Source organism: Lepidochelys kempii, chromosome 25 (assembly GCF_965140265.1).
Source record: "Lepidochelys kempii isolate rLepKem1 chromosome 25, rLepKem1.hap2, whole genome shotgun sequence".
NCBI classification, from domain to species: domain Eukaryota; kingdom Metazoa; phylum Chordata; order Testudines; family Cheloniidae; genus Lepidochelys; species Lepidochelys kempii.
This window is the reverse complement of record NC_133280.1, coordinates 8,601,945-8,623,549: the sequence shown is the minus strand read 5'-3', so window position 1 is coordinate 8,623,549 and position 21,605 is coordinate 8,601,945. Positions and strand designations below refer to the sequence as shown.

Below are 21,605 nucleotides of genomic sequence, written 5' to 3'. Positions count from 1 at the left end.
AAGAGAATGCAGTTGCCTCAGCCATCACAGGTATGTCTACACTGCCGTTAGACACCAGTGGCTGGCCTGTGCCAGCTGACTCAGGCTCGCAGAGCTCTGGCTAAGGGGTTCATTTAATTTCGGTGTATAGGTTCAGGCCCGGCCTGGAGTCAGAGCACAGGGTGATAGAGGCCAGGCTCCAGCCTGATCTTGAACATGGGTTCCCTAGGGAGGTGGTGGAATCTCCTTCCTTAGGAGTTTTTAAGGTCAGGCTTGACAAAGCCCTGGCCAGGCTGATTTAGTTGGGGTTGGTCCTGCTTTGAGCAGGGGGCTGGACTAGATACCTCCTGAGGTCCCTTCCAACCCCGATATTCTATGATCTATACTGCAATAAAACAGCCCATTAAACTGAGCCATGCCAGCCTGAGCCACAAGTTTTTAATTGCAGTGTAGACATCCCCCAAGGCAGACTGAATATACACAGGAACTGAGCATGATCTTCAACAGGGGAGGAAATATTCTGGCAATTGTATTACTCATAGCTAGATAAAAAGCAGTATACAAATTGCCAAGTAGATACCATCAAAAGGTATCAAGCAAACTGAGATACAGTTTACTCTGACAGTGGCTGGAACACACAGATTATGTAGCCCTCTGTTCCCACAATGATACCAGCAGATCCCCCTCAGGCACTGCCTCCAAGTGAAGACCACAGCACTCTGCATCCACAATAAGCAAGCATCTCTCCCCTCAGGAGAACCAGCCAAAATTCCCTACCACACCACATTTCGCTATTACCAAACCATGTTCATCTTTGATAAAAACCAAGGCATTTACTGACAGCCAGAGTACAGCTAGGAAAGTCTACAAAAACATCCTGTCAGCAAATACTAAGTTTTAAGCCTTGTCTACACACACAAGCTGTATCGATTCAACTAAACCAGCACAACTACCCTGCGTGGACAATCTTAAAACCAATTTAAAAGTGTCCACACAAGGAAGTTGTGATCATTTAATTAAATCCATTACTAAACTGAATTGGTATAACGTGTGTTTATGTAGTTACCAAATATGGAATGTTACCAGGTTCACAAAACACTTCAAGTCTCCTCGCCCTAACACCTGAAGCTGTATCTTTGTCTGCAAGCATGGTAATCTGACACTCTTCTGCAGAGAAAAGCATGTCTGCCTAGAGACACAAGGTGGGTGATGTAATATCTTTTAACTTCTGTTAGTGAGAGACGAGCTTACACAGAGCTCTTCTTCAGGTCAAAAGAGCTCTGTGTCAGCTCAAAAGCTTGGTCTCTCTAACCAACAGAAGTTGGCCCAATAAAAGATACTAACTCACGCACCTTGTCTCTCTAATATCCCCTGGGACCCACACACCTACAACACCACTGCATACATATGGTAGAAATCTAGTTAAATATAGCCCACCTTTTGATCTCAATGTGATAATTTAAAGGAGGCAAGAAATCCTCTGTTGTTTCTCAGCACATATTAGCTTTTGATTAACAAAGATCCTTCTTTAATACACAAGTTACAGTTCCCTGGTTTCCCTCATCACAGTACATATGCTTAAAATGTCTTCTGTAGCAGGACATTTACCCAGGCCACATTATGATGTGCATGTGAAATAGGTCTTTGATCTCAGATCTGTTTCAGGTATTTCTATGGGATACCACCAGTAGCATCTGAATTTTCTACAGAATAGCTCTTGGGATTAGTCTACACACAGAAGTTGCACTGCTTTAACAAAAGGTGTAAAGTTAAGAAGAGATAGTAAACCAAAGTAACTGATAAGCCTTTGTTCTTCTTTATTCTTTTTTCGGTCTCATCAAGTAGAACTCCATAGACATTTAACTTTGCATTGGTATTCTTAACTTAATACTCTTGGAGTTAAATTGTCAACATGCCAGTTTTCAAAACACAAACAATTAGCGTGTATTTGTGAGTATAGTTCACTAGCACACTCATGAGCATTGTTCTTGGGTTATGATAACTGGAATCTTACTGAGCCAAGTACAAAAGTTAGCCACTCAGATATCTATCACCTCTGCTAATGTTAATGCTAGGAGAGCAAGAGTCCAGAACCAGATCTCAGTAGAGATGCCTACTAGTCTCATTTCCAGTTACCAAAATGAAAGAGTACATTGCAGACATTCCGCCATGCTGAAGCCTAAACACTGGGATCATACACTGGGCTTGCTCCCCATTAATGATACTCAGCAATTGTACTCCCTGCCACCACCAATGCCGGACCTCCAGAGTCGGTAAGGTGAAGTAGAAATGTAAATAATCTATATTTTAGTGCGGATTCGGAGTGATAAAGCAGATAAATCAGGATTTAAAAGAGCACCTGTTCCACACCGAGCTGCCCTACACCAAGTCCCACAGATAAAGCACAAGTTACACCCATCAAAAGAGAACATTTGTCAAACATGCACCGGGAACAAGAGGACTTCTGGGAGGTGCTAGCTTTCACATGGAGCAGGATGCCAAGCTAGCCAAACTAAAGATCTGATCTGACATAGAACTTTTATGTATTGTCAAACTTCAGTACCCTCTGGCAATCAGGCTAAATATATTTATCATCTCTAGATGCTTCCGCTCCTTTTTCTTGGAGCTATAAATAGGAGATGGGGTTGTAGCTGAAAAAAAAAATTAACTTTTTTCCTCCCCCTTCAAAATATTAGATTACATTGCATTTGTGTTTCCAGTGGACTGGCACATGAAGTGTTCAAGACTGAATTAACCAATTTCTAAAACTCTGTTTAAGTCATCACAGCCTTACCGTCTGTACTGCCTTCTTATGCAGACAAATCACATACATCTGAAGCCTGTATAATATAGTCAATACAGTTTTCTTTTTATACTGGTAAGTAGTCCAGAAGCTAAGAAATATGGAAAATAAGAGTAAACAGGGAAACTCCACAAGTAGTAACAAACATATGGAATAAGTTAACAAGGAAGGCAACTGAAACAGAGGATATAAATAACCTCAAGGGATACCCAGCCTAGTTTGTGAAGGCGGAAGGGAGTGAAGGGTTATGATGAAAACAGCAGGAAGATGGGATTAAGAAATTATGAAAGTGCAGGCACACAGGGCCAGATGGCTGTTTCCTGTTCCTAAAATTTATGTTCTCTCAAATTAAAGAGAGCAGTTTAAGTATTATCTGATTTGTGTTCTGGCAGGTTTCTCAGAGCCATGTAACATGGTTAAAGAAAACGCCTTTTATGTCCACATTAGAGAAACAAATCCACACTTCTGCCTAGTGAGGGTATTCAGCAATGGTTGCTTCCCACATGCCTTCAAATGTCCAGTCCATGTTCAGACACTGCAGCAGTTCATCGAGCTGCATCTTGGTAAGATGCACTACCTTCATTTATCAACACTTCTTTCACCTCTGTGCACATTAGGATCAAGCCTTTCCAGCAATGGGAGATCCTCAAGTTCAGTCTTTATTTTGCTCAGAACAAGGTCCGTTTTGTAACAAGGCCTGAGGTTACCATGTTTACTCTACAGGCCATTGAAGATGGGTGTAGTGTGATGGGTCACAAAGCAAAGGGAGCCATAGCAAAAAGGCACATTTTGCCTACGCCATTCACAAAAAACCACATTACAGCCAGTTATGGCAATGCTCGTCACTACCTAGAACCATAACCACGCTAACCCAGACTCTGGTTATCATGGCTTCAAGGTGGAAGGAGCTGCTCCTTTCACCTTCCAAGCTCCTCTAGCTGCTCCTCAAAACACAAGGTATGGTGCATAAAGAACTGCATGACAGGTTTATAAAAGTAAAAAGAGGGGTGTGTGCGTATTAAAGTAGTAAGTCCCCTTTCTTTATTTGTGGGAAGCTTTAAGTCTGTCATGATTAAGTATAGAACTGGTATCAGCATAGAAAGGGCCACTGTTCCAGTTTAGCAGAGTTGTGACAATGACGGAGAAAACAGCTGCTCTCCTAATATACTGCTACGTTAGCTAGAGCAAGGACAGATTATGATTCAGTACACAAGGATGCAATATGTTAAAAAGGTAGCACCTTCAGCGAAGGATACAAAAGCTACAGCAAAACAAGACAGACTTTCAAGTCACTTATCAAAGTGACTGCAGCTCCTGCTTTAAGAAAGGTTTAAAAAAAAAGCAACAAAAATTAATCTAGGAATATTCTGAATAAATACACACCAACTAGAAGAGAACCCACTGGTTTTCTTTTTCTCTCGACTATGTGGCCTCACTGCTCACCAGAAATGCTACCATCATTTCAAAACTTGTATGCTTTTTCACCGTCCCTTCCCAGATGGAGTCCTGGGCATTACTAATGTATCTGCATATATGAGAGAGACTCACCTAGCTCAGTTGGCTTCAGCAGTTCATCCAAGGTGGTATAGAAGGGAAGTTTCACCAGCCGCACTTCAGGCTTTACAACTTTGGGTGGCAACCTCCCCAGTCCGTTAAGGTATTTCCCATAGAGTGCAGGATAGTCAATGTTAGGCGTGGAAAGAGAAGTCCTAGCAACAGTGCTCCCACGGTCATAGGAAGAATGTATGGAGAGTGCCTCTGGAGGTCGGTGCTGCTGTGGCTGCCCTGGTTCAGAGCTCTTCTTAGCATAGCGAGTCTCATAGAGCTCTTTAATTTTCTTGAAAACTTCAGGGCTACAATCAAACTGGACCAGCTGCAATGCTCTAGTGACCAGCTCGTGTTTAAGTCCACTCTTACTCCGGCCAACAAAACCCAGTAACATCTGAAGATCTGAGACTCTGAAACTCATCACCATGTTCTAGGAAATAAAGGTAAAAAATTAAAATAAAAGATTCTTAAAGCTATAAATAGATCAAGTGACAATTCTCTCCAAAGCCTGTACCCTGGAACTCAAAAGATTAAAATTCACTTGCAAGAGTGACACCAACGCTTCTGTTTAGATCACCTGCTTTTCAACTGATTTAACGTGCCACGTATTAGACACCTGTTTGTGCAATGGGAATACACAGTAGACCTACTGAACATCAGCCAGTATACACAGATCGGAAAGCAGTGACACAAGCTAGTCACTGAATTACTACAAAAAAATCTGTGATAAATACTAAGTAATCTCATGGTAACAGCCGGAAACAATGGCAATCACAAGGACACTAAATATCTTGCATCAGGTTGTTGGAAAAGCAAGCGTATTGGGGGTTAACAACTACTTCAGCTCACACCTCACTTCCTTCAATCAGCTCTCCTGTGAATAGGACCAGTGCCTGCTTCTTTTACTGCTCTGAGGGAGCACCATGAAACTACCTATTTCAAGGCTGATCCTAAGGTTTTGAACAACACTGAAACTGACCAGTCTTGTCAACTTCACTTTTCTTCTGCCTGGGGAAGCTCAGAGGGAACTGGAGCTGTCTGTAGACTCAAAGACAACACAGAATTGATCTACACAGGGAAGATTGTCTTCATAAGGATAAGAGTGAGAGAATAATAATTAAAATTAATGCACTTGTTCTGCAGAGATGGATTGTTAAGGCCTTCCTCACTGCCAAAAAAAGCTTCACATACACTCAGGGTGAAGAAAGTGTTTTTCAAGCCCTGAAAATATGTTTGAACATTTGCATTTATTTTTGCAGCTTGCTCACCGGTTTGTGAAAAATATAGGAGAAATTTTCCAGAAAACACTCCTACATGTCCAGCTGCAGGCAATGGAATCAGACACGCACTAGGTGTTTTCCATATTTATTTTCTGATTATATGGAAAAGGCATACAGAAATCAGATTATTAATTTACCAAAATAGGTTGAAAATAATATTCTTACTGATCATTGAAAAAACTGACAAGCCAACTTTTAAAGGAAAATGGCAACTGATTTAAATCCAGAAATGTTCATTAACACTGTTTGTGGGCCATGAAATTTAACAAAGGTCACGTCTACACTATGGGGGCTATAGAAGCATAGCTATGGCACTCTACCTCTGCTGGCATAACCCTGTAATGTAGAGACAGCCTACAGTGACAGAAGGAGTTTTTGATCACTGCAGGAACACGACATTCCTGACCGATGGTAGCTAGGTTGATGGAAGCATTCTTCCCTGGAATTAGCGGTGTCTACACTGGGGGTTAGGTGGGCATAAGTATGGCATTCATGGGTTTTGGTTTTTCACCCGAGTGCCACAGTTATGTCAACCTAAATTTTAAATGTAGGCCAGGCCACAGGAAGAGTTAACCTCTTACATTTTATTGTTCCCCTTTCCTGTGAAATCCCCTTGGACTTCCTATTTCACTGAAGCTGTCCTAGAATGCATCCCAAATGCATCGGGGTGCAAGGAGACATTTAGTAGTGTGATGTGTTCTGGAATCTCTTCAGTGAGAAAAAGAAAGTGAGGGGGGTTGAGAGATAGAGATTTGACAAACTAAGGAAAGATGTTCAGTGGTTAGGGATCTAATCTAGGACTTGGGAGACCCAGATTCAATTCCCTACTCCACCACATGCTTCTGGTGTGACCCTGAGCAAGTCATTCAGTCTCTGTGCATCACTTATCCATTTGTAAAATGGGGGGAATAGAACTTGTCCATACCCCACATGGGCATTGTTAGAATAAATACATTACTGATCATGTGGTGCCTAAATACTACAGCAAAGCAGGCTGCATAAGCACCCTAGACAAGGGAGTTAGCTCTGTACTCATTGTTCCTCATTTCCTGTTCTCTTGGTGTATTGGGCATATAAACCAGCGCTTAACTCAATTGATTTTTACAGTTTACATTTACCCAGATTTCAGGTCTAGAGATGTTATCAGATTTGAACAATAAAAAGCAAAACAGGCTATTTTGGCACAGAGAAATATATGTCTAGAACCTCACACCTCTAACTCTGAGTGAGTGGTATGAATATGCAGTTCTCATTAGCTAGTGAGATTATTCATTTTAAAATGAATATAGATGTAGGCTTTGGGCAGCAACAAAAGACAGGAAATTGTGTGTTCAAGGAGCATGGAAGATAATGAATTCTCACTACAGACAGGCAACAGATCACAGAAGTCTTCAAGATGCTTCCTTTCAGAAGAGTGGTGGGCTTCTGCCCACAATAATCAATGAGGAAGGGCTAACATATGGAGAAAGGGTCAGCCAGTGTTATGCCTACATTTAAAAACAGGGTTCTCCACATTTTACTTCTGCCCTACATCAGCATTCACTGGGTCTGCCCTGTCATTCCATTACTTAATGCCTAATCCTGCCAGATGCTGAGCATCCTCAACCATCACTGAAGTCACTCAGAGGTGTTCAGCATCTGGCAAGAATGGGAACTTTATTATGAAAGCCCTGTTGTGTGCACTGAGAGATTACAGTTTTGCTTCACAGACAGTACACCTGTGATTCCACTCATTGGCAGGCAGGAACTGAAGAGCCCCACTCATACAGAGAGCAGTATCACATAGCAGAACTGGACTCAATAAAAAGAGAGGCTTGGAATCTGTGCTGCAAGTCTTCCTCTCCCCAAAGAGGCTCGTTATGCACAAGGTATGTTGTAAGTATAATACAACTTAACATATTTTTAAAAAACGGCACATCACTAGACAATCTCCAAATACATCAGACATCACAGAATCCTCCAGTCTATGCAGATTTATAGACATATCAATATTTTCTCCAGAACTTTTAAACCACCATATTCTCTTCTCTGAAAGCCTCTTCATACCTTCAATTTAGATAATAAAATAATCCATTTATGCTTTCATGGAGGGGTGGGGGTTTAAAGTTTGCAAACAATCTGACCCACTGGAGACATCTGGACAGTTCACTCACCCCAAAACTATTTCCTAAAATGTCAGTGGAGGAAACCCATATGTCATCACTTCACACTCACCCCCCAACTGCACTTGCAAACTCTTCACTCTGAAGCCCACTGAGCTGAGATTGGAACAGGAAAGGGGGTGGCATGAGGGAGTCACAGAGGAAGGGGAAAATGAGAAGAGTAGAAGTGAGGATGGGAGAACTGCAGGAGGGACCTGAGGCAATGACTCCATGGAGGAGGCAATAGTGAGAGAAGATGAAGCAGCAGGTGGGGAGGAAAGCCAAGGTGTGCAGGGAACAGCATGCCTATTGTAATGATTTTTTCAGGACAGTTATAAAAAATGATGCCCTGAAATGGGGGAGTAAGCTAGGGATCTTCAGGTTCAGTGTTGGGGTGAGAAGAGGCTGAGACAGCAGCAGGTGGGGAACGTGTTAAGTAACAGTCACAAAGAGTGAAAGCAGGGGAAGCAGGGGTGGGGGTGATGAAAAGGACCTGAGGAAATCTCAGGAATCAGCATGGGGATGAGAAGGAGCTGAGCCAAATGGACTCTGGAGTTGGCGGGAATAGGAAGGCACTGATGCTGGTGGGATTGGGGAGGGATCTCCAGACTGGAGGGGAAGGTGGGGACACCAGAGGGATGGGGGCTCTCTGGGGTCGTGAGGGTCAGGCTGACACGGGGCTTGGGTGGAGTCTCCAGGGTCAGGAAGGGGCTGATGCTGGAGTCAGCTATAGAATGGCAGGATGGCACTGATGCCAGGGAGGGGGATTAGGGAGAAGCCTCCAGGGAAGATTATTGGGGGTGGGGGAAGGCAGGACGGCACTGTCACCAGGAGATTGGGGGTGTCCAGGGACAGGGCGGCGGGGATGGGACTGCACCAATGCGGGGGTGGGGTGGGGTGGGGAGGGAAGCGTGTCTCCAGGATTGGGACGGCGCTGACGTGGGGGGGGGGAAGGTGATCGGGACGGGACGGCGCTGACGTGGGGGGGGGGAAGGTGATCGGGACGGGACGGCGCTGACGTGGGGGGGGGAAGGTGATCGGGACGGGACGGCGCTGACGTGGGGGGGGAAGGTGATCGGGACGGGACGGCGCTACGCTGAGGGACGAGGAGGCTAGTGAGGGCTCAGACCCGCAGAGGCGGGACTGGTCGAGGCCTAGGCCCCCAGGGAGCTAGCGGGTGAGGGCCCTGGCGGGGGAGCGGCGAACAGGCCGGGCCGGTTCCCCGCGGGGGGCCGGCGGAGGAGGCAGGAGCTGGGGGCGGCTCCCGCAGGGAGGTTCCTGGGGCCCTCGTGGCCCGGGGGTAACGGGGCCGCCGCCCGCGGCCCTGTCGCCGCCGCCCCAACCCCGTGCCCCCGCCGCGGCCCCACCGCCCCCGCCGGGAGGGGGGGGGGAGGCCGCTCACTCACTTTCGCCTCCACCAGCTCCGCCGCCATCTTGGCTTCCAGCGTCCACCGGCGCGCCGGGAGCCGCCGCCGAGTCACGTGACCCATCAAGGTGGGGAGGTGCGAGGGAGGACCGGGGGACCAATCAAATCGCGCTCCGCCCCCTTCTCCCCCTCCCTCCGCCAGCCGGCGCGAGCGCACTGCCGCGCGCTCGCGCCCCGCCTCTGACCCCGTTCCGGCCGCCTCGGGGCGCTTAAAGCGACAGGGCCGGGGGGCGCGCCAAGCCCGGCCCGGGGCGCTGCCCCTCAGCGCTCTTCCCAGCCCCCCCCCCCGAGCACAGGGCCCCCCCGGGAGGCCAGGCCATGGTGGGAACCGCTTCAAGCCGGGCGGTGCTGCCCCCCCGCCCCCCTAGTTCCAGCACCTATGGAGGCAGGATCAGGCCCGTTGTTTAGAACGAGGGGCCAGATCTCCCTTGGGGGAGATTTCACCTGGGTCGCGGTTTGCCCCTTCCCATCGAAAAGGCTGGGGGAATAATCCCTCCAACATGGCAAATGACCCAGGGTCATCCTCAAGGAGCTCTTGCGTGTCCTTGCGGTGCTCCCAAAGCCGGCTCCATGGCAGAGTGGCTCCTGGGGGAGCCATGTTACCAGAGAATCAGCCTGCCCGTGGAATCAGACTTGGCTAGACTTGTACAGTCCTGGAGCTGCCTTACTCCCGGCTGCTGGTGGGAAGATGAGGAACTTCCATGCAGGCTCACCCACTTCACCACACCTACCCATCCAGTGTCCTCCGGCTCCTACCACGGCGTGGACCCCAGACTTGTGCAGTGAGTCCTGCAGGGTCTGGATGGAGGGACGGGAAAGTGCCACAGAGGTAGCTGATATCCCGTCTCCTACAGGGCAGAGGGATATTTGTACATGGAGCGTCTCCTTTGCACATGGATCAGAGGGGTTTGATCCAACCCACTGTTAGGGGATATGTTATAGAATGATGGAATCTCAGGGTTGGAAGGGACCTCAGGAGGTCATCTAGGCCAACCCGCTGCTCAAAGCAGGGCCAATCCCCAATTTTTGCCCCAGATCCCTAAATGGCCCCCTCAAGGATTGAAGTCACAACCCTGGGTTATAGTATAACAATAATAATACACAGCCTGTAATGGAATGTACTTTATAAGGACCCCCCCCCCAGGCTAGCGCTACCCTGTTACAGGATGGAACAATGCCTGTGAAACCAAAGACTATTTCCGGGGGAGGAAATAGTCTTAGGGAGTTTGGGGTGTGGAAAAACCATTGCTGCTAATTCTATTTAGGTCTCAAGGCCCGAGTCCCCAAGCCAGTTCCATGAGCCAGAACCCACCTCAGCCCCAGTGAAGAAGAGTCAAGCAGTTCTGAGGAATGGGGCAGTGGGGAGTAAATCTATTTCATTAAGGAGATTGCGGTGGTGGGGAACGGAGGACATGCCTTACTGCTGTGACTAGGGTAGGACTTGGCGACTCCCACATTTGTTAATCCTCTTTGGTTGGAGAAAGGCCATGTCTATACCTACAGGCGTGACAGGGGCACAGCTACCAGCGCTATAGCTAGTAAATGCAGACTGCAGTGACAGAAAGTGGTTTCCTGTTGATGTAGGTAATCCACCTCCTCGAGCAATGGTCGCTAGGTTGACAGAACCATTCTTCCGTCGACCTAGTTGTGTCTGGATCGGCGGTTAGGTTGACATAGCTACAGCACTCAGGAGTGTGGATTTTTCATTCCTTTGAGCACTATAGCTGCGTTTTATGTGTAGATCAGGCTAAATTTTACTGCAGAACTGGATTATATGTGGCCAGATTAAGAAATCCCTTTCGAGTGCATCTGAAATGTTCTTTCTGGCCTGTTTTTGAAAACAAACAAACAAATTGCCTTCCCCGCCAGTCACATATACCCATCCAAGCAAATTAAAATAGAAAAACCTCTGGGAAACCAGAAAACCACTCTACAAAACAAATAAACCCTTTCAGGCTTCCTTGACCCATCACAGAGAGACATAAAAGGACACAAGCTCAAATTTGTTTTCCTTTGCAAGTCACCCTTTAAGAAACTGTCTACTGAACAGTGAGCAGTTTTCAAACTTGCATATTTGTTCCGGCCGCATTTGATTCAAACTTTGTTGTGCCAGCCCCAGGTGTTCAACAATCATAAGTCAAAATATCACGAGAGTGGCTTAAAAATCATGGGATTTCAAAAGATAATATATTTGGGGTTCTTTTAATTTCTCTTCTGGTTTCTAACCTTTCTACTCCGGTCATGATTTTAGGCTTTTTTCACAACCACAAGGGCTAGGAACGTTTTTTTTTTTTTTTTTTTAAAAGGGAGCTAAGGGCTGGTCTAAAATACAAAGTTAGGTTGGCTCAACTGCATGGTTCAGGGCTGTGAAATATTTAATGTCCTGTGCAATGTAATTAAAGCCAACCTAAGACTTGGTGTAGACACTGCTAGGTTGACGGAAGAATTCTTCTATCAACCTAACTACCACCTTTTGGAGAGGTGGATTCACTACCTCAGTGGAAGAACCCCTTCTGTAGCTGTAGTGTGTGTCTACACTGCAGCACAGCTGCAGCGTGGACGCTCTGCTGCGGTAGTGTTTCCAGTGTAGACACACCCTGAGATGTTCATGGAATCACTTGCTTCCAGGAGCTGGGGCTTTGAAAAAAGTCACCAAATATCATGAGACCTGGTAATAAAACTGCAAGCGTTGGCAACCACGCAAACTAGACAAAAGGCACTAGTGCTCCTTGGCCAAGATTTTCTGCAAAGTCTTTATGAATATGGTTAACATTATGCACTGTGAGGAGTCCTGCAGTGGGTTTTAACAATATATAACTTTAACAATATAACATATATTTAATATATTAATATATAACTTTAACAATATATAAAGTTAACCATACACATAAGCATGTCCATAACTCTTTGAAGGATTGGGGCTTGAAAGGCCTAAACTTATTCTCGCTCTTTTTTCTTTAAATCTTAGCCTTTAGGGACAATGAGGGAGATTTGCACAGCTACAGATGGCATTTAGGCAATGAGAGTTGGGTGCCTAACTCCCGTTTGTGCCTGTGAAAGATTCTAGGCCGAATGTTCGAAAGCACCCAATTCTGTTTGCAAAAGTCACAGATGCGTGTAGGAGCCTAAATCTCATAGAAAGTCAATAACAGTCCTCATCCGAGTTCTTAGCCAGCCCTTCTTACCACAAGAGATTCAAGTGCTTTGCAAAGGAGGTCAGTATCAGTGTCCCCATTTCACAGGTGGAGAAAATAATGCACAGAGTGGGGATGTGATTTGAAAAGTCACCCAACAGGGTAGTGATAGAGTTAGGAATAGAACCCAGGTCTCCTGAGTCTGACTTCCGTATGTCAGCCATGAGGCAACACAGTTCAGGCTTTGAAAGGCTACATTACATGCAGAGAGGCGTCAAGTGGGTTTTTAAATGTACTCAGGTGCCTAACTCCTGCTTGTGGGGAGCCCCATGTCGTCAATAAATAAATAATCCCCAGTTTTTATATACTTCTTTTCATCAGTAAATCTCAATTGTCTCTGGGATTCCGCGCCCCCCCCCCAGTGCTTTACAATGGAGGTCAATATCCTTTAGTCCCATTTTACAGATGGGAACATTGACACACAGAGAGGAGAGACTTTCCCAAGGACATGCAGCAGGCTGTACATGGGTGCAAGGGTCTATTCAGGTGGGTCTACTTGCAGGATCTGGGCATTAATGCAGGATTCTGCATTAATGTAACATCTGGATTTCTATTGTTACCCCTTCTGTTTTCACTCGATCAGAACTTTCCAAAAAAGTTGTCTTTGGAGTTGAAACTTTGCTTAGGGTCAGCCCAGAGTTGATTTTTTTTTAAAAGGCAAATTTGAAGAAAATCTTTTCAGCTGGTTTTGAGTTATGGGAGAGTGGGGGGAAATATTTTTTTCATCTTGAAAAAAGAAAGGGAGTCTTCTTTCCCTTACACTGTTCTTTAAACCTGAGTGAGGCGAGGTCTACACTAGGAAATTAGGTTGGGATAATTACGTCACTCAGGGGTGTGAAAAATGCACACCCCTGAGTGACGCAGTTAAACCGATCTAACCCTTGGTGTAGACAGTGCTAGGTCAATGAGTGAATTCTCCCGTCAACCTACTTACTGCCTCTTGGGGAGGTGGAGCACCTACATTGACCGGGAAACCATCCCGTCGGTGTAGGTAGTGTCTTCACGAGAGCGGTACAGCTGTAGCATTTTAACTGTAGAAAAGCCCTAACTCCATCGACTTGAGTGGAGTTACTCCTGATTCAGAGAAGAATCAGGACCTAAAGTCCAGATTCGCAAAGGCATTTAGATGCCTAACTTGACATTGGAAGTTAGGCACCTAAATACATTTGAGGATCAGGGCCTAGGCCTTTTTTGCTCACCAGTTGAATATGACTTGAATGATGGACTGTGCAGGGCCAGTTTATACAGAGCATATTACAAGATGCACCTGGCCAATCATATTCTGTAACATGGATGGATTCCCTCCTGACCCTAGTTGTTAATCAGTTTATGTCCTGAAGCACAAGGATTGATCACCCTGGTCATTTTAACTCTATATGTTTATGGCAGCCAAGTCTCAGCTGGTGTCAGGGATCTGCTCCCTGCAGTTTATTACCCAACCTTGGCAAAAACTCTCTCCAGCAGCCCATTACCCTTGCTGAGCAGTGATCCCTTTCTTCACCAGCCAGTTCACTTTGATGAGGGGGTAAAGTCTAGTCTTTGTTCAAGTCAACAAGCTGTTGTCTTCATAGCCTGGTTGGGAAGATTTATCCTAACACCAGGCAGGCCAGTCCCTCATCCAAACTGCAGCAGGCGTCAGGGTGCTTTATTAAAGGTGTGAGCTCAATACAGACCCGACGTAAAAGGGTGCAGCTCAGCTGAAGTCCCTGCCTGTCCCTCTTCTCCAGCTAGTGCTCCAGCTCAGCTCCATTGATGGCAACACAACATGGGCCCTCTGGCTGCTACCACCATTGAAAGCACTTTGACAATTAGATCTGCTCTGTGGGGAGGGTGAAGAAGCCTGTAGTTACCAGGAAAGGGATCTTCTAGCACAGTGATGGGGCATATACACCCTGCTTAGCGGATGGCAGGGAGGAGGTTAACTCTTTCACTCGCTTTTTCTCCCTGAAGAAGAACCACAGCTGCAGGGAGCCACTCCCCCAGGAAAACCCCTCGGCGCTCAGGGATTGTTGGGAATCCAGGGGGGCAGGGCTAGCCCCAGTTGTGGTGAACGGTCATCCTTCTGGACACTACAAGACGCATGTGTTTGGAGGACTCTGGGCTCGCCCTGCACTAGGGGTACGTCAACACCACAAATTACAGTGCAACTGTAGTGCAGGTAGGCACAGCCATGCCAGCTTGAATTTAGCCAGCGCAGCTACCATTAGCGATGAAGACGTGGTGGCATGGACCCTGGGACAGGCTAGCACAACCCACGTACATCCCCAGTGGGCTGGACAGAGGTAGCCAGAGCCCATACGGAACCTTGCTGCCTTGTCGTCGCTACTATTCTTACCTGCGTGCGCTGAATTAAAGCTAGTGCCTCCCTGTGCCGCAATCCCACCTTAATGTGCAGTGTAGACATGCCCTAAGGTGTCAGTTCCTTGTTGGGCCGCTTCAGGAACCTGTCTGAGCATATGAGCTGTGCAAAGCCACTCCTTGGTTGATTTGGTTGAGAGACCTGGGCAAAGGGAAGCCCCTTCCCAAACTTTTCGGTGTAGGTAACTTCCTTAGCTATCTGTGAGCGTTGCCCTGGCTCTGTAAAGCCTGAGACATTTAGGGTGAAAGGGGTGCTCAAAAAACTCATATACCGATATAGATAGATATAGATATATTAGGGCTGTCGATTAATCGCAGTTAACTCAAGCGGTTAACTCAAAAAAATTAATTCTGATTAATCACACTTTTAATCACATGGTTAAACAATAGAATACCAATTGAAATTTATTAAATATTTGTGGCTGTTTTTCTACATTTTCAAATATATTAATTTCAATTACAACACAGAATACAAAGTGTACAGGGCTCACTTTATATTATTATTTTTGATTACAAATATTTGCACTGTAAAAATGATGAACAAAAGAAATAGTATTTTTCAATTCACCTCCTACATGTACTGCAGTGCAATCTCTTTATTGAGAAAGTGCAACTTATAAAAGTAAATTTTTTGTTTGTTACATAACTGCACTCAAAACAAAACAATATAAAACTTCAGAGCCTACAAGTCCACTCAGTCCTATGTCTTGTTCAGCCAATCACTCAGACAAACAAGTTTGTTTACATTTACGGGAGATATTGCTGCCCACTTATTATTTACAATGTCACCTGAAAGTGAGAAGAGGCATTCGCATGGCACTGTTGTAGCCAGTGTTGCCAAGTATTTACGTGACAGATATGCTAAACATTTGTATGCCCCTTCATGCTTCAGCCACCATTCCAGAGGACATGCTTCCATGCTGATGATGCTCGTTAAAAAAAATGCATTAATTACATTTGTGACTGAACTCCTTGGGGAGAATTGCATGTCTCGTGCTCTGTTTTACCCATGTTCTGCCATATATTTTGTGTTATAGCAGTCTCGGATAATGACCTATCACACACTGCTCATTTTAAGAACAGTTTCACTGCAGATTTGACAAAACACAAAGAAGATATCAATGTGAGATTTCTAAAGATAGCTACAGCACTCAACCCAAGGTTTAAGAATCTGAAGTGCTTTCCAAAATCTGAGAGGGAGGAGATGTGGAACATGCTTTCAGAAGAGTTAAAAGAGCAACACTCTGATGCGGAAGCTACAGAACCTAAACCACACCCCAAAAAAAAAAAATCAACCTTCTGCTAGTGGCATCTGACTTAGATAATGAAAATGAACATGCATCAGTCTGCACCACTTTGGATCATTATCGAAACCCGTCACCAGCATGGACGCATGTCTTCTGGAATGGTGGTTGGAGCATGAAAGGACATATTAATCTTTAGTGCATCTGGCACATAAATATCTTGCGACGCTGGCTACAACAGTGTCATGCGAATGCCTGTTCTTGCAGGTAACATTGTAAACAAGAAGCAGGCAGCATTATCTCCTGCAAATGTAAACAAACTTGTTTGAGCGATTGGCTGAACAAGAAGTAGGACTGAGTGGCCTTGTAGGCTCCAAAGTTTTACATTGTTTTACTTTTGAGTGCAGTTCTTTATTTGTACATAATTCTACATTTGTAATTTCAACTTTCATGATAAAGAGATTGCACTACAGTACTTGTATTAGGGTTAATTGAAAAATACTATTTATTTTGTTTTTTACAGTGCAAATATTCGTAATAAAAAATAATAATATAAAGCGAGCACTGTACACTTTGCATTCCGTGTTTTAATTTACATCAATATATTTGAATATGTAGAAAATATCCCAAACTATTTAAATAAATGGTATTCTATTATTGTTTAGCAGTGCGACAACTATTGCCTTATATTATGGAAACACAAAGGGTTTTAAACCTCTCATTAACTCTTCACCATTTACCTTCCCTGTTTGCATCAGACAGATTTTCAGAGGCGCTCAGCTACCATTTACACACCAAAAGAAGTGGCCAGATTTTTCAAACACAGGTCGGGTCCTGCTGAGTACTTGAGAAGCTGGCTCGAGAGCCTTTCGTGGATGGGAAACTGATGACAGAGTGATAAGTGCCACTCTCCTCTAACCTTTTCATTTTCCACCTCTTATGCGTTAGCATCAGGCTGCAAAGTCTGGCTTGCAAACAGCCTGGAAATATTTCTGTTCCCTTTAGGGCTTATACCCTCTGCCACTTTTGTTCCAGCTGTACATTTGGGGTCTCAATCTAGTAGAGTCCATTTAATGCTAATAGCTTCTGGACTCAGGGCAGGTTTACACATAAAGCTCAGCATCAGCGCAGCTGCTAAGTGAAGACACCCCTACACGACAGGAGTGTTCTCCCGTTGGTGTAGTTAATCCACCTCCCAGAGGCGGTAGCTAGGTTGGCGGGAGAAGCTCTCCCATTGACCTAGTCCTGTCTACACAGGGGGAGTTAGGTCAGTATAACTGTGAGCCGTGTAGACCTGGCCTCAGTAAATGACCATGGGAAATTCCAGAGTGAGCTCTCCCCAAATAAAGTCTGCAGCGTTGGTGACTCAGGAAGTGGCAAATCCTGGAACTCAGCACACCGCCTGAATAACTGGGGTCACCGTGGGGAGCACACAGAAGAATCCCCACCAACAGCCCAGGCTGTGGAGCCACTCCGCAGCGGCCCCTGCAGCTTGGGACTGCAAAGCCAAGGTAGCTGATGTGCCACCTACAGGAATAGTCACTGGTCCACCTGCCCTGCACCACTCCTCCCCTTCCACCTGCTGCACAAGGAGCCCACCGCGGAGCTGAGCTCTGCGGCACGCAGGGGTTATGTGCCTTATGTACTTCCAGGCAGCCTGGCTCCGGGCACGGTGGGAATGTGCTTCCAGGGAGAGGGGCCACGGGGACGGGATTTGCCTATAGAAGCCCAATTCTTCAGTCCTCATGCAATCAACACTGCCATTGACTTCAAAACTAGTGGCCTGAGTGTGCACCTAGGATCTTGGATGGGGGCGTACTCAGGCGGCTGGTGCTGCTCTCCCATCAAGGTAGGAATTCTTCCCTTGACCTTGGGCTGTCTACATGGGGGAAGAGGTCAGCTTAACTATGCCATTCAGGGGTGTAGACTTTTCATGCCTCTGAGCAACGTAACCAAAATTTTTAGCATAGCCTAGGCCTATATCTACCCAGGAATTACACCTCCTAGCTGCAGTGTAGACACACCAAGAGGAGAATAAGCTCCCAGACATGCAAAGGGAGTGCATGTAACCAGTGCTGGTGGGGAAGAGAGAAATTTCCAAGAGACTTTCGCACATTGACAACAGCGACAAATATTCACTGAAGACAATTTCCCTGACAGGCCGGTGTGTTAATCTGGCCAATGGTGCCCAACTTAAATTCTGGCAAAATCCAGGGTTTGTGCTAAAAATGCAAACAGTTACCGTAGCAACTGCAACAGCTGATAGCACCTCATGTCACAGGGAGAAAGTACACCCCCAGACAGACTCAGTGGGGCAAAGCAATCCCTGATGTAACGCCCCTGAAGCCACCAGAGTTACACTAGGAGTGAATTTGGCCCTTTCTCACCCATACATGCTGCCAACCGCTGTCTGTGATCATTCTTAAGTAAGCTGGGGGAGGAGGTGTGAGGAATTCAGCAGGAGACTGCTGACTGGCACGGTAGTTATGAAACAAAGTGACTTTGTTGTGCTCTAACTTTTATTATTGTAGTTTATTGAAGTTTGAAAAAAAAGAAATACAGTTCGTATCCCATAATGCTGTTTATCCTGATTGAAAATAAATAAAAGAGAGGGAATATATCTATCCTCTAAAGAAGGAGAAAGAAAGAGTCGGGCCGCCTGGATTCTCACTGTGTGACCCTGGGCAAGTTACTTAATCGCTCTCTGCCTCAGTTTCCCCATCTGTGAAATTGGGACAAGGCGACTTCCCTACCACACAGGGGCTGGGGGAATCTTCATGAATCAACATGACTGATTTTCCTCTCGGACCAGGTCGACACGGCTGTAACTCCACTGCCTTCAGTGAAGTTACTCCTGACTTATCCCCATGTGAGATATGAATCTGAAGAGGTTTTTGAAGCACTCTGAGATCCTGTGAGGGAAGCTGTTCATGGGGCAGAGTAAAGTATGAGATGGAGCAGGGTAGATAGCTGATATTTAGGCCATGTCTACATGTCGTATTGTAGACAACGCTATCATCAGCCTAGCCATGTCTACACTTGGGGATAGGTTGTCTTAATTTTTCACATCCCTGAGTACCTAACTTTTAAGTACAGACCAGGCCTTAGGGGCCATAAGGATGTATTTTCTGAGTCATACTTTGTTTTTTACATGCATTTTAACAGAAAACAAAACATCCAGAGTAAGCTAATTGCAGAATGGTTAAATACTGAGCAAGGTGCAACTTCTGAAAGGTTCTGGATTAGGAGTGAATTTCTCACCTGGAGGGTGTGAATCCCCAGACCATCCCCTGATACAATTGGGCTTTGTGCAGTGTTGCTGTGGATCTTTTAAAGGGATGCGTCCTGAATGCAAAAAAGTTACCACACAGCCTGAATCAAGCAGGTGGCTCAGCTCAGTGATGGACTATGCTGCCCCACCCTCAAACACTCCACTCCCCCGTGCAATTTAGGATCCTGATTTGATCCAGCCAGCTTCACTGGTCTGGCCTCGCTCTACCCCTCTTTCAGCTCCTCCTTTCACCTAGCAACCACCTCCTCTCTGTGTCTTCATGCCATTTCACTGTTGTTGTGAGAGCCGTCCCCCCTGCAGCTCCTGCCTCTGTCAGCAGTGAATGCACTTTAAGGGGAGCCTGCCTTTTTAATGTTTCTGCAGTTCATATCAAGTCTGTGGAGGGAACAGAGCCAGGACCCCGCCCTGCCAGGAAGCAGGATGAGCTTGCATCCTTCAGGGCCCAGTGCAAGATGCATTTGTTTACACAATCCTCTAATCTATGCTAGTAAGGAATAGATAGGCCAGCACTGGCTCTTCTGGAGAAAAAGCCAGATCACTTAAAGGAGCCGAGTAAAACCATGGCAATATGGAGATCATTAGATGCTACGTTTCATTTTATCGATGCTCAGGTACCACAGCGATGAGCCCAACTAGACAGATATGGGCCACCCATTCCTCCACCTGCAATGAGCTGACCATTCTGCCGAAGCGGGAGGAGTTCTGCAGTGTGGATTTCAAGGAGACATTTTAAAAGCCTCCCTCGCTGCTGGGCGCAGGCAGAAATCTCCCCCCCTACGAAGATCTTCGCGAAGGTGATGCCTGCGAGAATTGAAGCGCACGACAGAGCAATATACACAGGCACCCAAGAGCCAGGTTTCAGTGAAGGCTCTAAAAATAATTCTCTTTAGCACCTGATTTATGCAGGGCTGCAGAACAGCCCTGCTCTCCCCTCTTGGCAGGCCAGCAAAACACAGGAGCCAGCTAAAGCAGCACCCCTGGGAGCTCTTGGCTTGCAGTGGAACCTCCCGTGCTGTAGGTGTAGCTGCTGCCTCTTTCTCTTGCAGAAAGTACATGCGCAGCACAGGCTCCCTGCAGAGGTTTTCATCTCCCTTCCCCACCCCCTCCTTCAATATTTAATGCAGGCCTCTGAGGCCCTCCCCCCTGCTCCCACCCCCTTGGTATTTTGTTTATAAGCACAGAAATAATGGAGCTAATGCAGCAGTAAAGATACAAAAAACAAAACACAGAGGCCAAAAAAACCAAGGGAGGTTAATATCAGCCGGGAACCCAAAGTGCTAAATTATTCCAGCTTCTGTTGAATTGTAAGCATCTGGCAGCAGCTGCATTTTGAAAGCTCTGACAGCAGCACTGTAGGGGGCAATGGTTTCAAGGAGAATAAGGGTTCTAAGACTCAGTCCACAAAATAAAAGCAACCCCGAGCAATCGGCAGTGCTGTCTTTTCACGAACTCTTTAGGTGTACATTTAGGGTGATAAATTAAAGGCTTTTCCTTTGATTTACAGCGGAGGACTGGACCAAGCTGGGGCCCAATCTGGGAAACCTTCCCTCTCGCAGCTGTTTCCTTAGGCTTCAATGGGACACCTCACAGGATTACTGGCTTGCCTAGGGAATTGCAAGATCAGGCCTGGGTTTCCAGCTGACCAAACGTTAACACAGTGAGCCAAAGGTTAGTGCTTCAAGAAACGGTGGCGCTTTTTTAAAAACACCCTTATTTGCATCTTGCTTTTAAGAACAAGACTAGAGAGCCTGCAATGAGCAAAGCACAGGTGCAAGCCTGTGCTTCTGCAGAGACCTTGTGTCTTAATCAGGGCTCCACATGGACTCTGCCCATGCAGAGCTCATTGCAGGATCAGGGCCAAAGCAAGACATAATGTATACAGTCTATAGTCTGGAGCTGTTATGAATCATCTCAGACTGCAGTGCACTTTGCAAATTAATTCAGAGACCCTGATTCTCATCTGCTTTGTGCTGAGGTAACTCAAGTCAATGGTACCATTGTAAAATTGATGAAACTGAGCAGAGAATCCCAGTTTCCTTTAGGGAAAGGAAGGTATTACTACCTACACTTTTAATGAAAGGAAGTGAACTGCCCAAAGAATGCAAAAGCAGATATTTTAATCTGCTTATTCCTTATTATGTTGTTTTATTTAACACATACATTTTAGTTATGTACTTTGTAGGAATCAAGATACATAGACAGCTCTACAACTTTAATGTTTAATGCTTTAATGTGCCTTGTGTGGTCGCGGCTCAGTGCTCTAAAAAACCCACCTCCATGAGGGGCATAGCTACCAGCGCTGGGAGCTCCCAGCAGTTTACACTGGCGCTTTACAGCACT

General features: G+C 46.0%; 1 protein-coding gene and 1 long non-coding RNA gene across 5 annotated transcripts in view; one reads left to right on the top strand and one right to left on the bottom strand.

The window, feature by feature from the left end:
* PIAS4 (protein inhibitor of activated STAT 4) overlaps positions 1-9,241 on the bottom strand; it is a 36,253-nt gene extending 27,012 nt beyond the window's left edge. For all 3 annotated transcript variants that reach the window (XR_012156192.1, XR_012156191.1, XM_073324199.1), the window contains exons 1-2: positions 9,158-9,241; positions 4,331-4,760 (exon numbers count right to left, since the gene is read on the bottom strand). Coding sequence is in view for 1 of the 3 variants with exons in the window: in XM_073324199.1 (XP_073180300.1) it covers positions 4,331-4,760; positions 9,158-9,241 (514 nt within the window). In the remaining 2 variants the exon portion in view is untranslated. The remainder of the gene's footprint in view (positions 1-4,330; positions 4,761-9,157) is intronic.
* A 129-nt stretch (positions 9,242-9,370) lies between these two features.
* On the top strand, positions 9,371-19,869 carry LOC140903238 (uncharacterized). 2 transcript variants are annotated; one of them, XR_012156194.1, is made up of 4 exons: positions 9,371-10,006; positions 14,322-14,489; positions 16,732-17,822; positions 18,505-19,869. It is a non-coding gene; the product is annotated as an uncharacterized lncRNA (long non-coding RNA). The 2 variants fall into 2 exon arrangements; XR_012156193.1 differs by lacking the exon at positions 18,505-19,869 and having other exon boundaries at positions 16,732-18,470.
* The last annotated feature ends 1,736 nt before the right edge of the window (positions 19,870-21,605 follow it).